This window comes from Malania oleifera, chromosome 2 (genome assembly GCF_029873635.1).
Source record: "Malania oleifera isolate guangnan ecotype guangnan chromosome 2, ASM2987363v1, whole genome shotgun sequence".
In the NCBI taxonomy this organism is placed as follows: Eukaryota; Viridiplantae; Streptophyta; class Magnoliopsida; order Santalales; family Ximeniaceae; genus Malania; species Malania oleifera.
The window spans coordinates 70,843,574-70,857,355 of NC_080418.1; the positions used below are offsets into that span (position 1 = coordinate 70,843,574).

The 13,782-nt window shown below is 32.9% G+C and overlaps 2 protein-coding genes across 8 annotated transcripts in view; both read left to right on the forward strand.

The window, feature by feature from the left end:
* Positions 1–1,106: 1,106 nt before the first annotated feature.
* On the forward strand, positions 1,107–11,725 carry LOC131148684 (uncharacterized). 7 transcript variants are annotated; one of them, XM_058098567.1, is made up of 4 exons: positions 1,137–1,341; positions 2,594–2,698; positions 9,030–9,314; positions 11,542–11,725. In XM_058098567.1, the coding sequence occupies exons 3-4, from the start codon at positions 9,062–9,064 to the stop codon at positions 11,574–11,576; spliced, it is 288 nt and encodes a 95-aa protein (XP_057954550.1). In that variant the 5' UTR covers positions 1,137–1,341; positions 2,594–2,698; positions 9,030–9,061; the 3' UTR covers positions 11,577–11,725. The 7 variants fall into 7 exon arrangements, with proteins under 7 accessions (XP_057954548.1, XP_057954550.1, XP_057954547.1 ...); XM_058098565.1 differs by lacking the exon at positions 2,594–2,698 and having other exon boundaries at positions 1,107–1,341; XM_058098564.1 differs by lacking the exon at positions 2,594–2,698 and having other exon boundaries at positions 9,016–9,314; positions 11,333–11,725.
* Positions 11,726–13,404: 1,679 nt separating this feature from the next.
* The window catches only part of LOC131148685 (tetraspanin-19), a 38,197-nt gene continuing 37,819 nt past the window's right edge, over positions 13,405–13,782 (forward strand). The window contains exon 1 of the mRNA XM_058098569.1: positions 13,405–13,717. Within this exon, the coding sequence (XP_057954552.1) occupies positions 13,551–13,717 (167 nt within the window). The 5' untranslated portion in view covers positions 13,405–13,550. The remainder of the gene's footprint in view (positions 13,718–13,782) is intronic.

Here is a 13,782-nt window from a genome sequence, read left to right on the forward strand (position 1 = left end):
ATTGTGGGTGTTTTATTCATTGTTCTATATTACTAAAAACCCTCATTTGTGTATTGCTTACTTGATTATCGGATTGAGGGTTTAGTTTGATTTTCCCCCCGATTTTATATAGTAAATCTTTGGTTGGAAAAAATCTTAAAGCTAAGTGAGTCTTTGCATTATTATTGCAAGACTCATTGGACTTGTATTTTTGTGTGCAAAAATATTTTTCACAAGTTCAGACTTGAATATCTCTTTGTACTTTGTTATTGAGAAAACAATTTTTGAGATATTCTAAATTTCTATTGGTTCGAATCTTTGATGAACTTAATGAATTTTGGCAACTACAAACATAAAATATAGAGAAATATAGAATCACCATCTTTACTCATACATTGTCAATTCTCAAAATAGAGTGGATGAATTCAATGAATTTCGGCGGCAAAAAACATAAAATACAGATAAATATAAAATCATCATTTTCACTCATACATTTTTAATAATAAAAATAGAGTGAAGAGAGTGAGAGATACCTACACTGACAAAAAAAAGATTGGAAATAAAAATCTCATAATGCTGTATTTGGGCGAATAAATTTAATATATTGTATTTGAATTTGGGTGCATTTGGATATATTTCAATATAATTTTAATCTTATTTAAATTCAATATAAATTTAAATTTAAAACCTCTAAACATGGGATAAAATATTAAAATTAATAGTATGAATCTTTAATGACAAAAGGTAGCGGGAACTTTGATCTTTGGTCACTAAAAAATATTCTTTATCTCACCAATCTAGATGATTGTCATAGCCTATTCTCGTCAAAGAATGACCAAGAAAAAAAAAATTCTTTCATTTATGGGGCAAGTTTAGCAACACCATTACTACTACTAGTTTCTTTTTTTAAATTTTTTTTTAAAATTTTTTTTAAGAAAAATAATAAAAAGTTAAATAATATAAGGGCATTTAAAAATATTTGTAGATAGTTATAAGAGTATTTTGAGATAATTATAAGTAGTTATAAAGATAAATTTGAGATAATTATAAGAGTATTTTAAAATAATTACGGGTAATTAAAAGATCATTTTTAAATAATAAATAGTATTTAAAGAGGGAATCTTTACGGTATTAGAGATCAAATGGCTGTACTTGCTTGTTGCTAAATGTCGTCGGTTCGATTAGTAGCTTACTACAAATCGAGCCCTTTTGATCGTTCTCGTCTTGCAATTTTCTGCAGCTAAGGTTCAAGAGCTCCATGTCTACGAGATCATCGAGCGCGACCGTGGATATCCCGCTTATCTCTAATTAAGCCAAAAAACCGTCACTTCCCTCGGCGATCTAGTTCCTTTCAGAAACAAAGTAAGTTCTTCTTCTTCACTTTCATTTCCCCCTGCTAAAGATCTCCTCTTATTAGGCAATTTGGGGATCATACGCTGTTGATTTTCCTGTGGTTATAGTGTTCAGCATATCATATAAACATCATAGCGTCTGTACTGTTTCACTACTAGTCAAGCAATCTGTTAGAAATTTTGAATTATTGAATAAAAGTAGAAGAAACTCAGCTTGTGAAGGATGATCATCTTTTGTTTGTTGGAGTCATTCTGGGATTCCTTAGGCTTTTGTGTATTGGTTCTAATACTGCATTTTGAACCAGCTTGGGATTTATTTACACAGGGACAGATTGTGGATATCAATCAAATTTTTTTCTAAAAGGGCAGTGAGACACTAGTACAAGTTTCAACAGGTCCAGCTCTTTACAATATGAGACCCTAGGCGAATGATTTAATTAGGGGACCTTAATATTTTGTTTAATTTTTATTTTTATTTCAAATTAATTTTTCTACCTTTTTGAGATGCAAAATCACTAATTGAAATTTTATATTCAAGATTACATTGAGACTTGAAAAAGAAAGAATTAAATTACATTTACTTTACTTTTCAAAATACAATTTCATTTACTTTTGAGATAATGAGAAAGTCAATATATGGGAAGAAATGACATCATAAATAATGTTAACATTAAAAAAAAAAAATTGGGAGCCCCAACGTTTGAGATAGTGGGAAAATCAATATATGGGAAGAGATGATATCATAAATAATGTTAATATTAAAAAAAAAATTAGGGGCCCAAACTTTTGAGATGGTGAGAAAATCAATATATGCGAAGAGATGACATCATAAATAATGTTAATATTAAAAAAAAATTTGGGGCCCCAAAATTTGCAAAGTGCTCAATGGCCTTATGGTCAAGTCGGCATTGAGTTTCAATATAAATTGTGGTTCTGGCATTTACACTGCTACTCCTTTTAGTTGCTTATCTAGTCTCTCTCTCTCTCTCTCTCTCTCGCTCGCATCTCAATCTGACCATCCATCAGTCTTCTCATGATAGATCGGCCACCACGAAGGAGATCACTCACTCTCTCTCTCTCTCTCTCTCTCTCAATCTGACCATCCATCGTTCTCTAAGCTTGTTTTCGTTCTTGCACACACCTAGGAGATCAGCCACCATGAAGGAGATCGGACTCTCTCTCGTCTTCGATTTGAGAATGGCTTGTTGTTTTCTTCATGCGATTTGGTTTTCTGGGTTCATGGAATCTATGATTGTTTTCAGGCATAATATCAGATGCCTTTCAGTCTTTATACAAGGAAGTAGAAGATGAGCTTGATAAACTAAGATCAGCTCTGGCTTGGAAAGATTGTCATCTCTAACCACCTTGTAAGTAATTATTTCGCTGGAAAGCTTGACTGGTTTCATTTTGCACATTTTTCTTTGTGAATACACATTTGATTATTGCGTGGTTGCTGTCGTTCTTGCCTTATGGAGGTGTTGTTGGCTTGAGCCTAACACCAAGCTTGTAAATGAGTTGAGCCCAAGCCAGTATTTTTATTCTCGAGCCGAGCTCGAGCGTAACTTTCTGAGCTTGAATCGAGCTGAGCCCAAGCCTGAGCCGAGTTCCCACCCTTTCGAGCCGAGCCTGAGCTTGGTGAAGCTCGACTTGGCTCAGCTTGTTTGCAGCCCTGCCTAAAACTACATTACATTACGAACATATCCCTAAAATAAAAAAAATTAAAAAATATTACAAACAAGCCCCAAATGCATAATCCTATACTAACTAATCTAAACACACAATTAACTACTAACTAAACCCAACAATCCCTTACCAAAGACTTTTTAATTATTATCCAACAAGGATCTTCCCAATGTCTTGCTTCTTGTCCTACATCACTGCGTCTATAGATATTTTCTTGTTGCAAATGGTTGCTTTGTATTCAAATTAAAAAGTCTTGGAGATGAGAGATGGATCTTGGGAATGGACCATGGTTAATAAGGAATTCCCCTCGCTGCCTCTGAAGTTGGGACTCTTCCACTGAGGGACAACCTTTAAGGTTAGATAAAGTTCCTATATGGGTTAAGTTCCACAATATACCTTCAGTTTTCTGGACTCCTCTGGGCCTTAGTCACTTTGCAAAATCAGTAGCCAATCCACTACAAATGGATTCTTACACTAAGATGATGAGGAACTTAATAACTGCAAGATTTGTATTGAAATCAATGTGAATGATGATTGCCCGACTGTGTAGAGGTAATGACTCTTGAAATTTGTTGTTATGGATATTGAGTACTCCTGGAGGCCACACAGGTGTGCAAATTGTTCTAGTTGGGAGCATAATGACAGGAATTATAAGACCAAGAAGAAATGCTTAAGGAAAGAGGAGAAGCATGTAAATGATATTCAGTAAAAGAATTCTTTTTCATTGCTTGAGGGAAAAGCTGATGCAATGGTTGATGATATGTGCTTGAAAAAAGAAAAAAAATTGGAAGACAGTTCTGAAAATTCTCATGTTCAATTCTTTAGGATAATGCAAAGTCTTGTGGGAATAAATAATAATGAAGAAATTGTTCCTATCCATGGGATAACTGCCCCGACTTTTGAACCTCTTCTTCTTACTTTATGGTCTTCATTGTAATCCTACAAAGTCAGAGCTTTTTGTTTCTGGAATTTCTGAAACTGACAAAGTCAGCATTATCCAAATTCTGGAAATCCCTGTTTGTTCCTTACCTATTAAATATCATGGTCTTCCACTAGTTGCAACGAATCCTCCAAAGGCTGATTGTGCCTTGCTAATTGAGAAGATAACTGCTAAGGTTCATAACTGGACTTACAAGCATCGGACCTACACTAATAGACTTTATTTGATCTGTCCTTGTGAGCATTCAAAATTACTGGGGATCATTACTGTTTCCTCCCAGGGCAGTAACTACAGGAATTGAAAACAGTTTGAAAGCTTTTATATGGAAAGGTAAAGATTGGATTCCTAAAGGTGGAAAAATAAACTGGGGTAACATTTGTAAGCCTTTGAGTGAAGGTGGTTTGGGAATCAAAATGCCATCTGATTGGAATAAGAGCACTGCTGTAAAGCTAATTTGGCAAATCTGCTGCGGCCTTCCTCTTCTTTGGGTTAGGTGCATTCACTCGTGTAAGTTGAAGGATACATATATATATATATATATATATATATATATATATGGGCTATAAAGCCACCTGCTAGCTGTTCGTGGACTTGGACTTCAAGCAAGAGATGTAGCTTATGGCTGCTTTGAGCATTATATTGAGAATGACAAAGATAAATTATTGTTTTATGATAATCCCAATTGAGTTGTTTTGACTAAGATGGGCCACACTATCTCTTTTGAGTTTAGTCTATGTTCCAGTGCCAAAGTTTCTGAGCTAATTGCAGGTAATAATTGGAAATGACCCAGAAAACAATCTGTCAGAGTTAATGAGATAATGATGAAAACAGATTTCCTTCCCAATTCAGACCTGAAAGGTTCTGTATGTTGGCGTCTTACGTCATCATGGAAATTCAGTTTATTTTCAGCTTTGTGTCACATCAGAGACAAAGTAGATCAAGTCAGCTGGGTTTCTTTAATCTGGTTCAAGCACAATATATCCAGGCATGATTTTTTTTTTTATTTTGCACCCTAGGCATTCATAATAGATTTGGCACTCTTGATAGAATCTCAAAATGAAACATCATTGTTGGAATTGGTGTATTTCTAAGAGAGGGGGGGGGGGTGAATTGGGTATTAAAAATTACTTCCTAGGTCAATTCAAATTCTAGCAGCAGCATAACACAACTTAGAGTCTGTCTAAGCAAATACTAATTTGCTCAGATAAATATAATATGAAGAAATTAGTTCATGCGCAGCATTCACAATCAATTGAATATAACACACATGTGCAGGAAAATAAAGTGCAATAAATTTAAAAGCAGACACGATATGTTATCAGGGTTAAGCCAATACTGCCTACGTCCCCGCCTCAAGCTCACAAATAAGAGGATTCCACTAGTTTCTCACTTCACGGGTGGAGCGACGCCATTTACAACACCTTACAGGCTGGTGCACCTAGTTTTCATAACCGGATCTGAACCAATCCGGGACTATTCACAGGGCTAGTCTCCCTCTTCTGACCATACATTGGGAATACAACAAATATTCAATTTTTCTTACAAACTAATATGCTTCAAATATAAGCAGATATGTACCAATACGCACAATGTAATCAATGCACTCACAAATGATAGGATGTGAAGCTCAAGTGAGATTTTGTTAACTAATGTGTTAACTCTCAACAGTATGTATGTCAATGTGTGTATGTGAGAGTGAGACTTTTGATTTCAAGATAATATGCTTGTAATGTGAATAGTCAAAAAGTCTCTACAATCCAAAACAAATATCACAATAATATTTTTCAAATGTAAAACACAATAGATTACTGTTGAGAGTTAACACATTAGTTAACAAAATCTCGCTTGAGCTTCACATCCTATCATTTGTGAGTGCATTGATTACATCGTGTGTATTGGTACATATTTGCTTGTATTAGAAGCTTATTTGTTTGTACGAAAAATTGAATATCTGTTGTATTCCCGACGTATGGTCGGAAGAGGGATACTAGCCCTGTGAATAGTCCTGGATTGGTTCAAACCTGGTTATGAGAATTAGGTACACCAACCTATAAGGTGTTGTAAATGGTGTCATTTCCCCCGTGAAGTGGGCAACTAGTGAAATCCTCTTGCTTGTGAGCTTGAGGCGGGGACGTAGGCAATATTGGCCAAACCCCGATAACGTATCGTGTTTGCTTTAAAATTTCTTGCACTTTATATTCCTGCACATGTGTGTTATATTCAATTGATTGTGAATGATGCGCATGAACTAAGTTCTTCATATTATATTTATCTGCGCAAATTGGTATTTGCTTAGATAGACTCTAAGTTGTGTTATACTGCGGCTGGAATTTGAATTGACTTAGGAAGTAATTTTTAATACCCAATTCACCCACCCTCTTGGGAATACACCAATTCCAACAATCACTATCAATCCTTGCTGCATATTCTGCAATTCCATACCAAAAGCTGGAATTTTCTTTACTTCCAAGTGTGATTTCACCAAAAGGGTCTCCTGTATCGTTCTTGGCATTGTAAACATTAGAAGGAGATTTTCTAATTGGGAATAGGATCCAGCTTAAATTTCTTCTATTGGTAATTCTGGTAATGCAGTCACTATTAAGCTGGCTTGGGCAGCTTCTGTCTACCACATCTGGAAGCAAGGGAATGCTATTGTTTTTGAGTACTCTTTTCCAAATGTTGTGTTGATTCTACCGTGTCATGCATTCTCTTTGACATGAAAAATAGATGTTTTGGCCTTTGGTTGCTATTTTCTTATGTTTTCTCATTGTTTTGCTACTCACTGTGTTTTTTAGCCGTACCTTTGTATTGTTCTCCTTTGCTATTATATATTCCTGTTCTTGCCTTATTCAAAAAGGGGAAAAAATATACCCTTATTATAAAAAATATAAATAAACATGTCCATTTCATTATGATTATAAGGATAGTGATCCAGAATCCAAATTTATACCTTTTATTATGATCAAAGGGGCTCTGATCTTGCACTTCCTTTTTAATACCAAAAGAAAATACTTCCTCAAACTACTGTTGTTTTCGGTTTAATCTGTAAGAATAAAAATGAGTGATGGAGCACTCATTCAACCAAATTTACCCATTTCATTATTACTATTAGGATGGTGAGCCCGCATCTCATTTCTAGTTTTATGTTGTGGATTGCACAAGCAATAGAAACTTGTTACTTGGTAATACGATACTCGCCACCACTGCACACACTGTTATTTCATTTTAGAGCTTCATTGAGGATGATGCCCATGCTTTGGCATAAGTCTTATACACTAGATGTATGGTGTGCATTACAGGTGATTGTGTGTGAATAATAGTGTAAATTTTGAAAAGATAATTTTTAGTAAATTTTAGATATATTTTTAAAATTTATTGATAATATATTTCCATAATTTAGTTTACGAATATTAAAGTGTGAGCATCAAAAGTTATTTATAAAAGTTAACACTTTGTTAAAATTATAAAACACAAACTTCAACATGAGATACTATTATGACGCCATGTAAATATAGGGACATGAAAAATATTAAAAAATATATATGGTATGACGCAAATATTATAACTAAAATTATGAAAAATATTGAACTTTAATAGTTACATAACATTATTGATAAAAAAAATAAAAAGTAGATTTTTCATTATTGTTTATTTTATAAAGATCTCAATGTATGGCTTCTTCCCATGAAAATATTAATAACTTTAGTACAATTTCTAAATTGTGATTTACTATTTAAACTCGTAATTGTTATGTTTGTTTACTTAAAAATCAATTAGTGAGTTTTTAAAATTTTAAATAATTTAGATTGAAGGGTACTTCTGGGTTTATAGTTTCATTTCTAAAATTTGTCTTTTAGAAATTATATTATTATTTGTCTAAATGATGTTAGGCACTTCACAATAATTTTAAAAGATAGTAGAGGAATTTACCTATTTTATTTTGGGATGTACATTTTATTTAACATTTATAATACCATTGCATTAATTTATTTGAATGAAATGGATTTTTTTAGGTCTAAATCATGACCTCTTTAAAATACAAATTTTTAATGTAGATTCGTCTAATGTTATTGAATTTAATTACTTTTTAAAAATACTGTCTTACTTCTAGAAGGCAATAAAAGTTTTTTCTACAAATTATTTTACGCTATTTGTGATTTATACATGATATATATACACTGCCATTATTTTTTGGCTAAATAGAATTTCTTTTTTAGGTTCAAACTTTAACATATCTAAAATAGATTTTATAAATGTAATTTTATCTGATTTTGATTGAATTTATTTTCTTTTTTAGGAATGTTTTGTATTACTTTTAAACTATAGGAATATTATTTGCTGCAAAAATGGTTTACTTTATTCATACTCATATTAATTTGTTATAGTATAGATATAGATGTAGGTATCTATATATAACGCTATTTTATTTTATTTTTTAACCAAATGAAAGTTTTTTCTTTAACTTCAAAAGTGAACTTTTAAACGTTCTAGATGTAATTTTATCTAATTTTGACTAAATTTACTTTCTACATATATATACTATAGAAGTTTACTTCTTTAAAGAATATTTAGTCTTTCTCAAGAGAAGAATATATTTGTAATAAGATGATTTACACCATCCGTACTTTCATATATAGTATATAAATTCCCTTTTTCAGGAATGTTGGTTTTATGGAATTTTACTTCTAATTTTATAAGGAGACTTTTGTCCACAAATTTATTTAAAATTTCATCTTTTAATAGTTTTTAGTCTTTTTTTGGGCAAAAGGCACTGGCTGTCCCTGAGGTTTCAAGAACTCTAGGGACCTCTCCTGAGATTTGTTAATAAGACACAAGCCTCCCCTTATATTTTGTAAAAAGACAAATCTTTTAAGGGAAGGTCTGACATTTTTGAAACCTCAGAGGAGGACAATGAAATTTTTGAAACCTCAGGGAGGTCCGTCATGCACACCCATGCATGTTTGTGATGTGAGTTTCTTCCATCACATCCGCAATTGTGCCTTTGGTTTTAGCAGCTTTCTTTTGAAGTAGAATTTGTTGCAATTATGACCAAAATCATAGCTTTGGTCTTGCAGATCCTTGTTTTGAATCAAATTATTTTTTGACGATGAGTTCTGGAGAATCTAAAGACCCATTGAAGGATTTGGACTGGAAAAACATTGGTGAATCTATGCGTAATGAACCAAGTGTAAGACCCGTTATAAAGAAACGGCTACCCAAGAAGATACGACAAGTTCCAGAATGCTACTTCCTTCCTCGAAGATCCTTACCCTCTGCCATTGCACTCTACGGATCAATAATTGCTGCTGGTGTTGGTGCTGGGATGCTAATTGAGGTTTGGATAAATAAGAAAGTTAAAGGTATGCCAACTGTTCCTAGAATTTTTTCATTGCTAATTGCTTCTTTAATTGGCAATTGTAACCTCCTTCACTCCAAAAGTTAAAACACAATTCTTGGGTGGTTCAGTATGCTTTTGTTCTGGAAATTTCTCAAACAAATCTTGCAACATAAAAAGGAAAGGAAAGGAAAAGGACAGGTGGAAATTTCATGGCTTTTGGCCTTGTATATTTTAGGAGGATTATATCATTTATTTCTTGTGAATGATATGATTTGAGTGGCACAGGAATGCCCATTTGACATAAGTAGTGATGCAGGGCAGAGAGGAAGTTTTTAAATTCTTCGTTGCGTTCTAAACATGCATTACACATGAACAAAGCACTTATACATCAAACATTTAAAGTGAAAAAAAATTATAAAATAGCCCCAAAGTTTCTAAAATATTCAAGAAAACTGTAAATTACTTAACTCCTAATTCCTAATGCCTACCTTAAAATTTTAACAAAATCCGCAGTTTCCAATTCTTCAAGTAGACGTGACTGCATAGAATCATCCACAGGCGCTCCTCCATCGTGTGAATAATTGCTTAGAATTATCCACAGGGGGTCCTCCATCATCAAGAGAGAGAGAGAGAGGGGAGGGAGTTTCAAGTTCAGTTGATTACATTTTAAATATTACCATGCGTTACACAGATAAAGAACTTATATGTCCAACATTAAATGTTTTTTTTTTTTTAAATGGAAAATAAAGAATCCAAATTATCTAAAATTCCCAACTCCAAAAACGCATATTTCCTAATTTTTAAACAAAATACCCAAATTCTAAATCATCAATAGAAACATGATTGCGTAGAATCATCCATGGGCGCTCCTCCATCATGATGTGAATAATTGCTTAGAATTGTACATAGGCAGCCAATCATCATGTGAATAGGTTGAAGAATGTGGAACAGGATTGCAGTAACACCACTGTTCTAAAATGTGAAACATTAGAGGTATACTTAATTAAATATATTGGTGAAAAAGTGTAATGGCACTTATATATTTTGGAGAGAATGTTGGGCTGTTTCTAAATCTAGGAGAGATTTTTCTGTTGAATAGATTAATAATGATAGAAATAGAATTAAAATGCGAAGATTTCCCACTTTTGCCTAAAAAAAAAGTTATGTGAAAAATATTGAAGTAAAACTTTGGATTGTTAAAGTTAATGTTCTGGAAAGAAAATGTACCACATTTTGGAACGTTTGTACTAGTGTTTTAAAAGCTCAATTGAGGTTCGCCTCAAGGCAAGTCATGCTTAAAACGCCTTGAGGCTCAATCAAAAATACCAAATTCCAAAAAGGCTAACATGCTGAGGCTTACGCATTTTTATAAAAAGCATGCCTTTTGCGCCTTTTTAGTCGAGACTTATGCATTTTGGGTGTGTGATTCTCAAGTTGGAATTGATTAGAAAATTTTAATTTGTACAAGAGGAATGTCCTAATATGAGTTTATTTCTAAAACTCTTGAATCTCAACCTTTCCAAAATAACTGGACTGATATCTTACATCATGAAAATAGTGTGTGGTTATCTCTTGTCATGATTTATGTCATGTATTCAAGTTGCAGTTTTTGAATGGCTAACAAGTATTTTGCAAAGTAATCTAGTTTCTCTTTTTTACATTATATTTTTGATTTTCTTAATTTTTACTTTATTTTAAATATATATAATTTATTTAACAAATATTTTATCTTAAAAAACAAATTCTCAAGAGGCTTACGTCCCAACGCCTTAAGGCTTACGCCTCGCCTGTTGAGGGTTAAAACGCCTCGCCTTATGCCTTCATCTTTTAAAACATTGGTTTGTACTACCACGTGGTTCGCGAGGGTGTTAGTGTGTTTTGTTAACTATTGGTGTGCTGGACGTTTTGGAATGTTTGTACCAATACGGGGTTATGCAAGGGTGTTTGTGCTTTCTGGCAACTATGGGTTAAAGTAATGCTCAATCTGAAGCATATGGTGTACTCACCAGCCCGCATGCATTTTGTGAAATGACTTTGCAGTGAAAATGGAAATTGCTCTCCTTTGGGTGAAAAGCATGCAGTTTAGCCAAATACACATGCAGGGAAGAGAGTTTCTGGTTCTGGATTCAATTACTGGGCATAATTTGTTCTTTTCTTTTTTGGGACTGTACTATGCTTCAATTCCTCGTCTCATTTTTTACCTCAACTTTCAGCTTAATTACAGCTAATTGTCTGTGGTTGTATTGCAGAGGATGGGGGCGTGATTTGGGAGTTCGACAAGTAATCCCGGAATGGTCAATTTTGGAGCAGAAAATAACAATCTTCCTGCATGAAGTTAAAGAACATTCTATAGGGACTTTTACTTTATGATTGGAATTTCCATTTTTAAAATTTTTAAATTTTTAACTTTCAATATATCCAAGTCTTGGAAAATGGTTTACTGTTACAAGTTAAGGTCATGGCTAGTGAGAGCAAGATAACTGGAGATGTGAAGAGTGCTTCCTTTACTTACACTATGCTTGGTGGGAAAGGGGACTGGGGACTGAATGGAAGGGTCTTAAATACCTTTCTTTGAAAATTTTTCTAACGTGCGTTTGAAGAAAATCAATGTTTTAGCCCTATGGAAGCAAAGCGTAAGCCTTGAGACGTTAAGGTATACATCTTTTGAGAGTTTTATTTTATATAATCAGTCACATGTTTTAAAAAATTACACAAGATAAGAAAATTAAACAAAATGCAAAAGAAAAATCATGACTTTTAGATTATTTTGTGGCCGATCAAAAAATAATAACTTGAATTCTTTAAATAAATAGTCGGGATATTTACATAACAATAAAGAGTTCAGGTCTAAAATGTGATTCAATTGTTTTGGAAATATTGGAGGTTTAAGGGTTTTAGGCTTAGTCAACTCATTGGGAATATTCATTTTATATAAACATCTTTAGAAAAAGTTTCTGTCAGTTTTATTATAAGAGATTGGAATGCTTAAAATAGTTGAGCCTTCATTGAAAATGCAAAGGAGTGTCTTTTGAATAAATGCGCTAGTTTTAGTGTGATATTTTATTGAGATTTGGAGTTTTAGACTCATCAAGGCGTTTATGGCATAATTTGTCTTGAGGTGAACTTTAATTAAGCTTATTAAAATATTAAATAATTGTTTGGTTAGGTTGTTTAATCACACCATTTTTTACACAATGTTATATTTTCGAATTGTGGGTTTGGAAGAATTATCGTTTTTGGTGTTTGTACCTTTCCTTTAAGTTTTTTCAAAGCTCTAATGGATTCTTAATAGTAAGGTACTTAATTTTCAATTCTTCGTGTAAATGTTGTCCAAGGAAAATCATTGCCTTACACGATTCTGGAGAGATGCTTGATTTCCTTTTTCAATTGTACTTTCAAGATTCATAACATTAAAATGAATCTTAGCATCAAATATCCATGGCAGATAATTTCTTCCAAAAAATATTAAGGACAACGAATTCAAGTTTTGTGAGGTTTGACATCAAAAAGTCACTTTGAAAATAAATAAAAATTCAAAGTTAGGTAAATATTAAATGAAAATGTTATTCTTACACATATTCCATCATAAAAATATTTAAGGACACATATTCAAGATAAGAGATATAACTAACATATAAATATAGTTTGATAAAAAACTAAAATTATATAGATAATAAATGTTCAAAGAAACAAGATTTTTATCATAGAATAATACTAATGAAACTTGTTATACCATTAGAGACTTGATAATGTGTTGTAGATGAAATAAAAGAGGAAAAAAAATTTAGAAATATAGAAATGTAACAGTTTAGTTCTCCGAGAACTAGATGTTGCTAATCATTTTATTATCTTATTTTGTTGTAAAACATTTAAGGTTAATCACATAATGAACCCTTATCTAGGCATACTAAAAGTTGTAACTTATAGTAAATATGCATGTTTTATAACAATTATTAAAGAACAAAAATTTATACTTATTTAGGGATATGTAATTTAATTGTTTGTTGTTTCAAAAATAAAAATTGTATTCAATCAAGAATTTTATTTTTAATTTTTGTTTTCAAATTTTTGACGGTAGTAAACGTAACTAAAACGGCCCTAACTAATTTCCTGTTTTGGTACGCAAAAGAAAAACCAAAGAAAAAAAATAAAAGAAACATTTTAGGATGAGATAGGCGACAGGCCTCCCAGTCCCAGGGGTTCTTCCGGTGATTCTCTGCTTTTTCCATCAATTGCGTCATTGGCTCTGGTAATCCTGATGGCTCGAATGGTTAGGAGCTGCGTGCAGTCGCTCCTGAAGCTTGTGAACGCCGTCACTGCAATGGTGGGGATCGCCATGATTCTCTACTCTTTGTGGATGGTTAGGGTTTGGGAGAGGCATATGGGCTCTTCTCCCTTTGGAGCCGATGATACGCCGTCTCCATGGTATGAATTGAACTGCTTCTTAACTTGTGTGTGCGTGTGTGATTACTTTCTTTTCCGTTTAATGT

Coding starts and splice junctions, on each gene's coding strand:
- LOC131148684 (XM_058098564.1), top strand. CDS start 9,062: ATGAGTTCTGGAGAATCTAAAGACCCATTGAAGGATTTGGACTGGAAA. Junction 9,315..11,332: donor GATAAATAAGAAAGTTAAAG/GTATGCCAACTG, acceptor ATGACTTTGCAG/TGAAAATGGAAATTGCTCTC.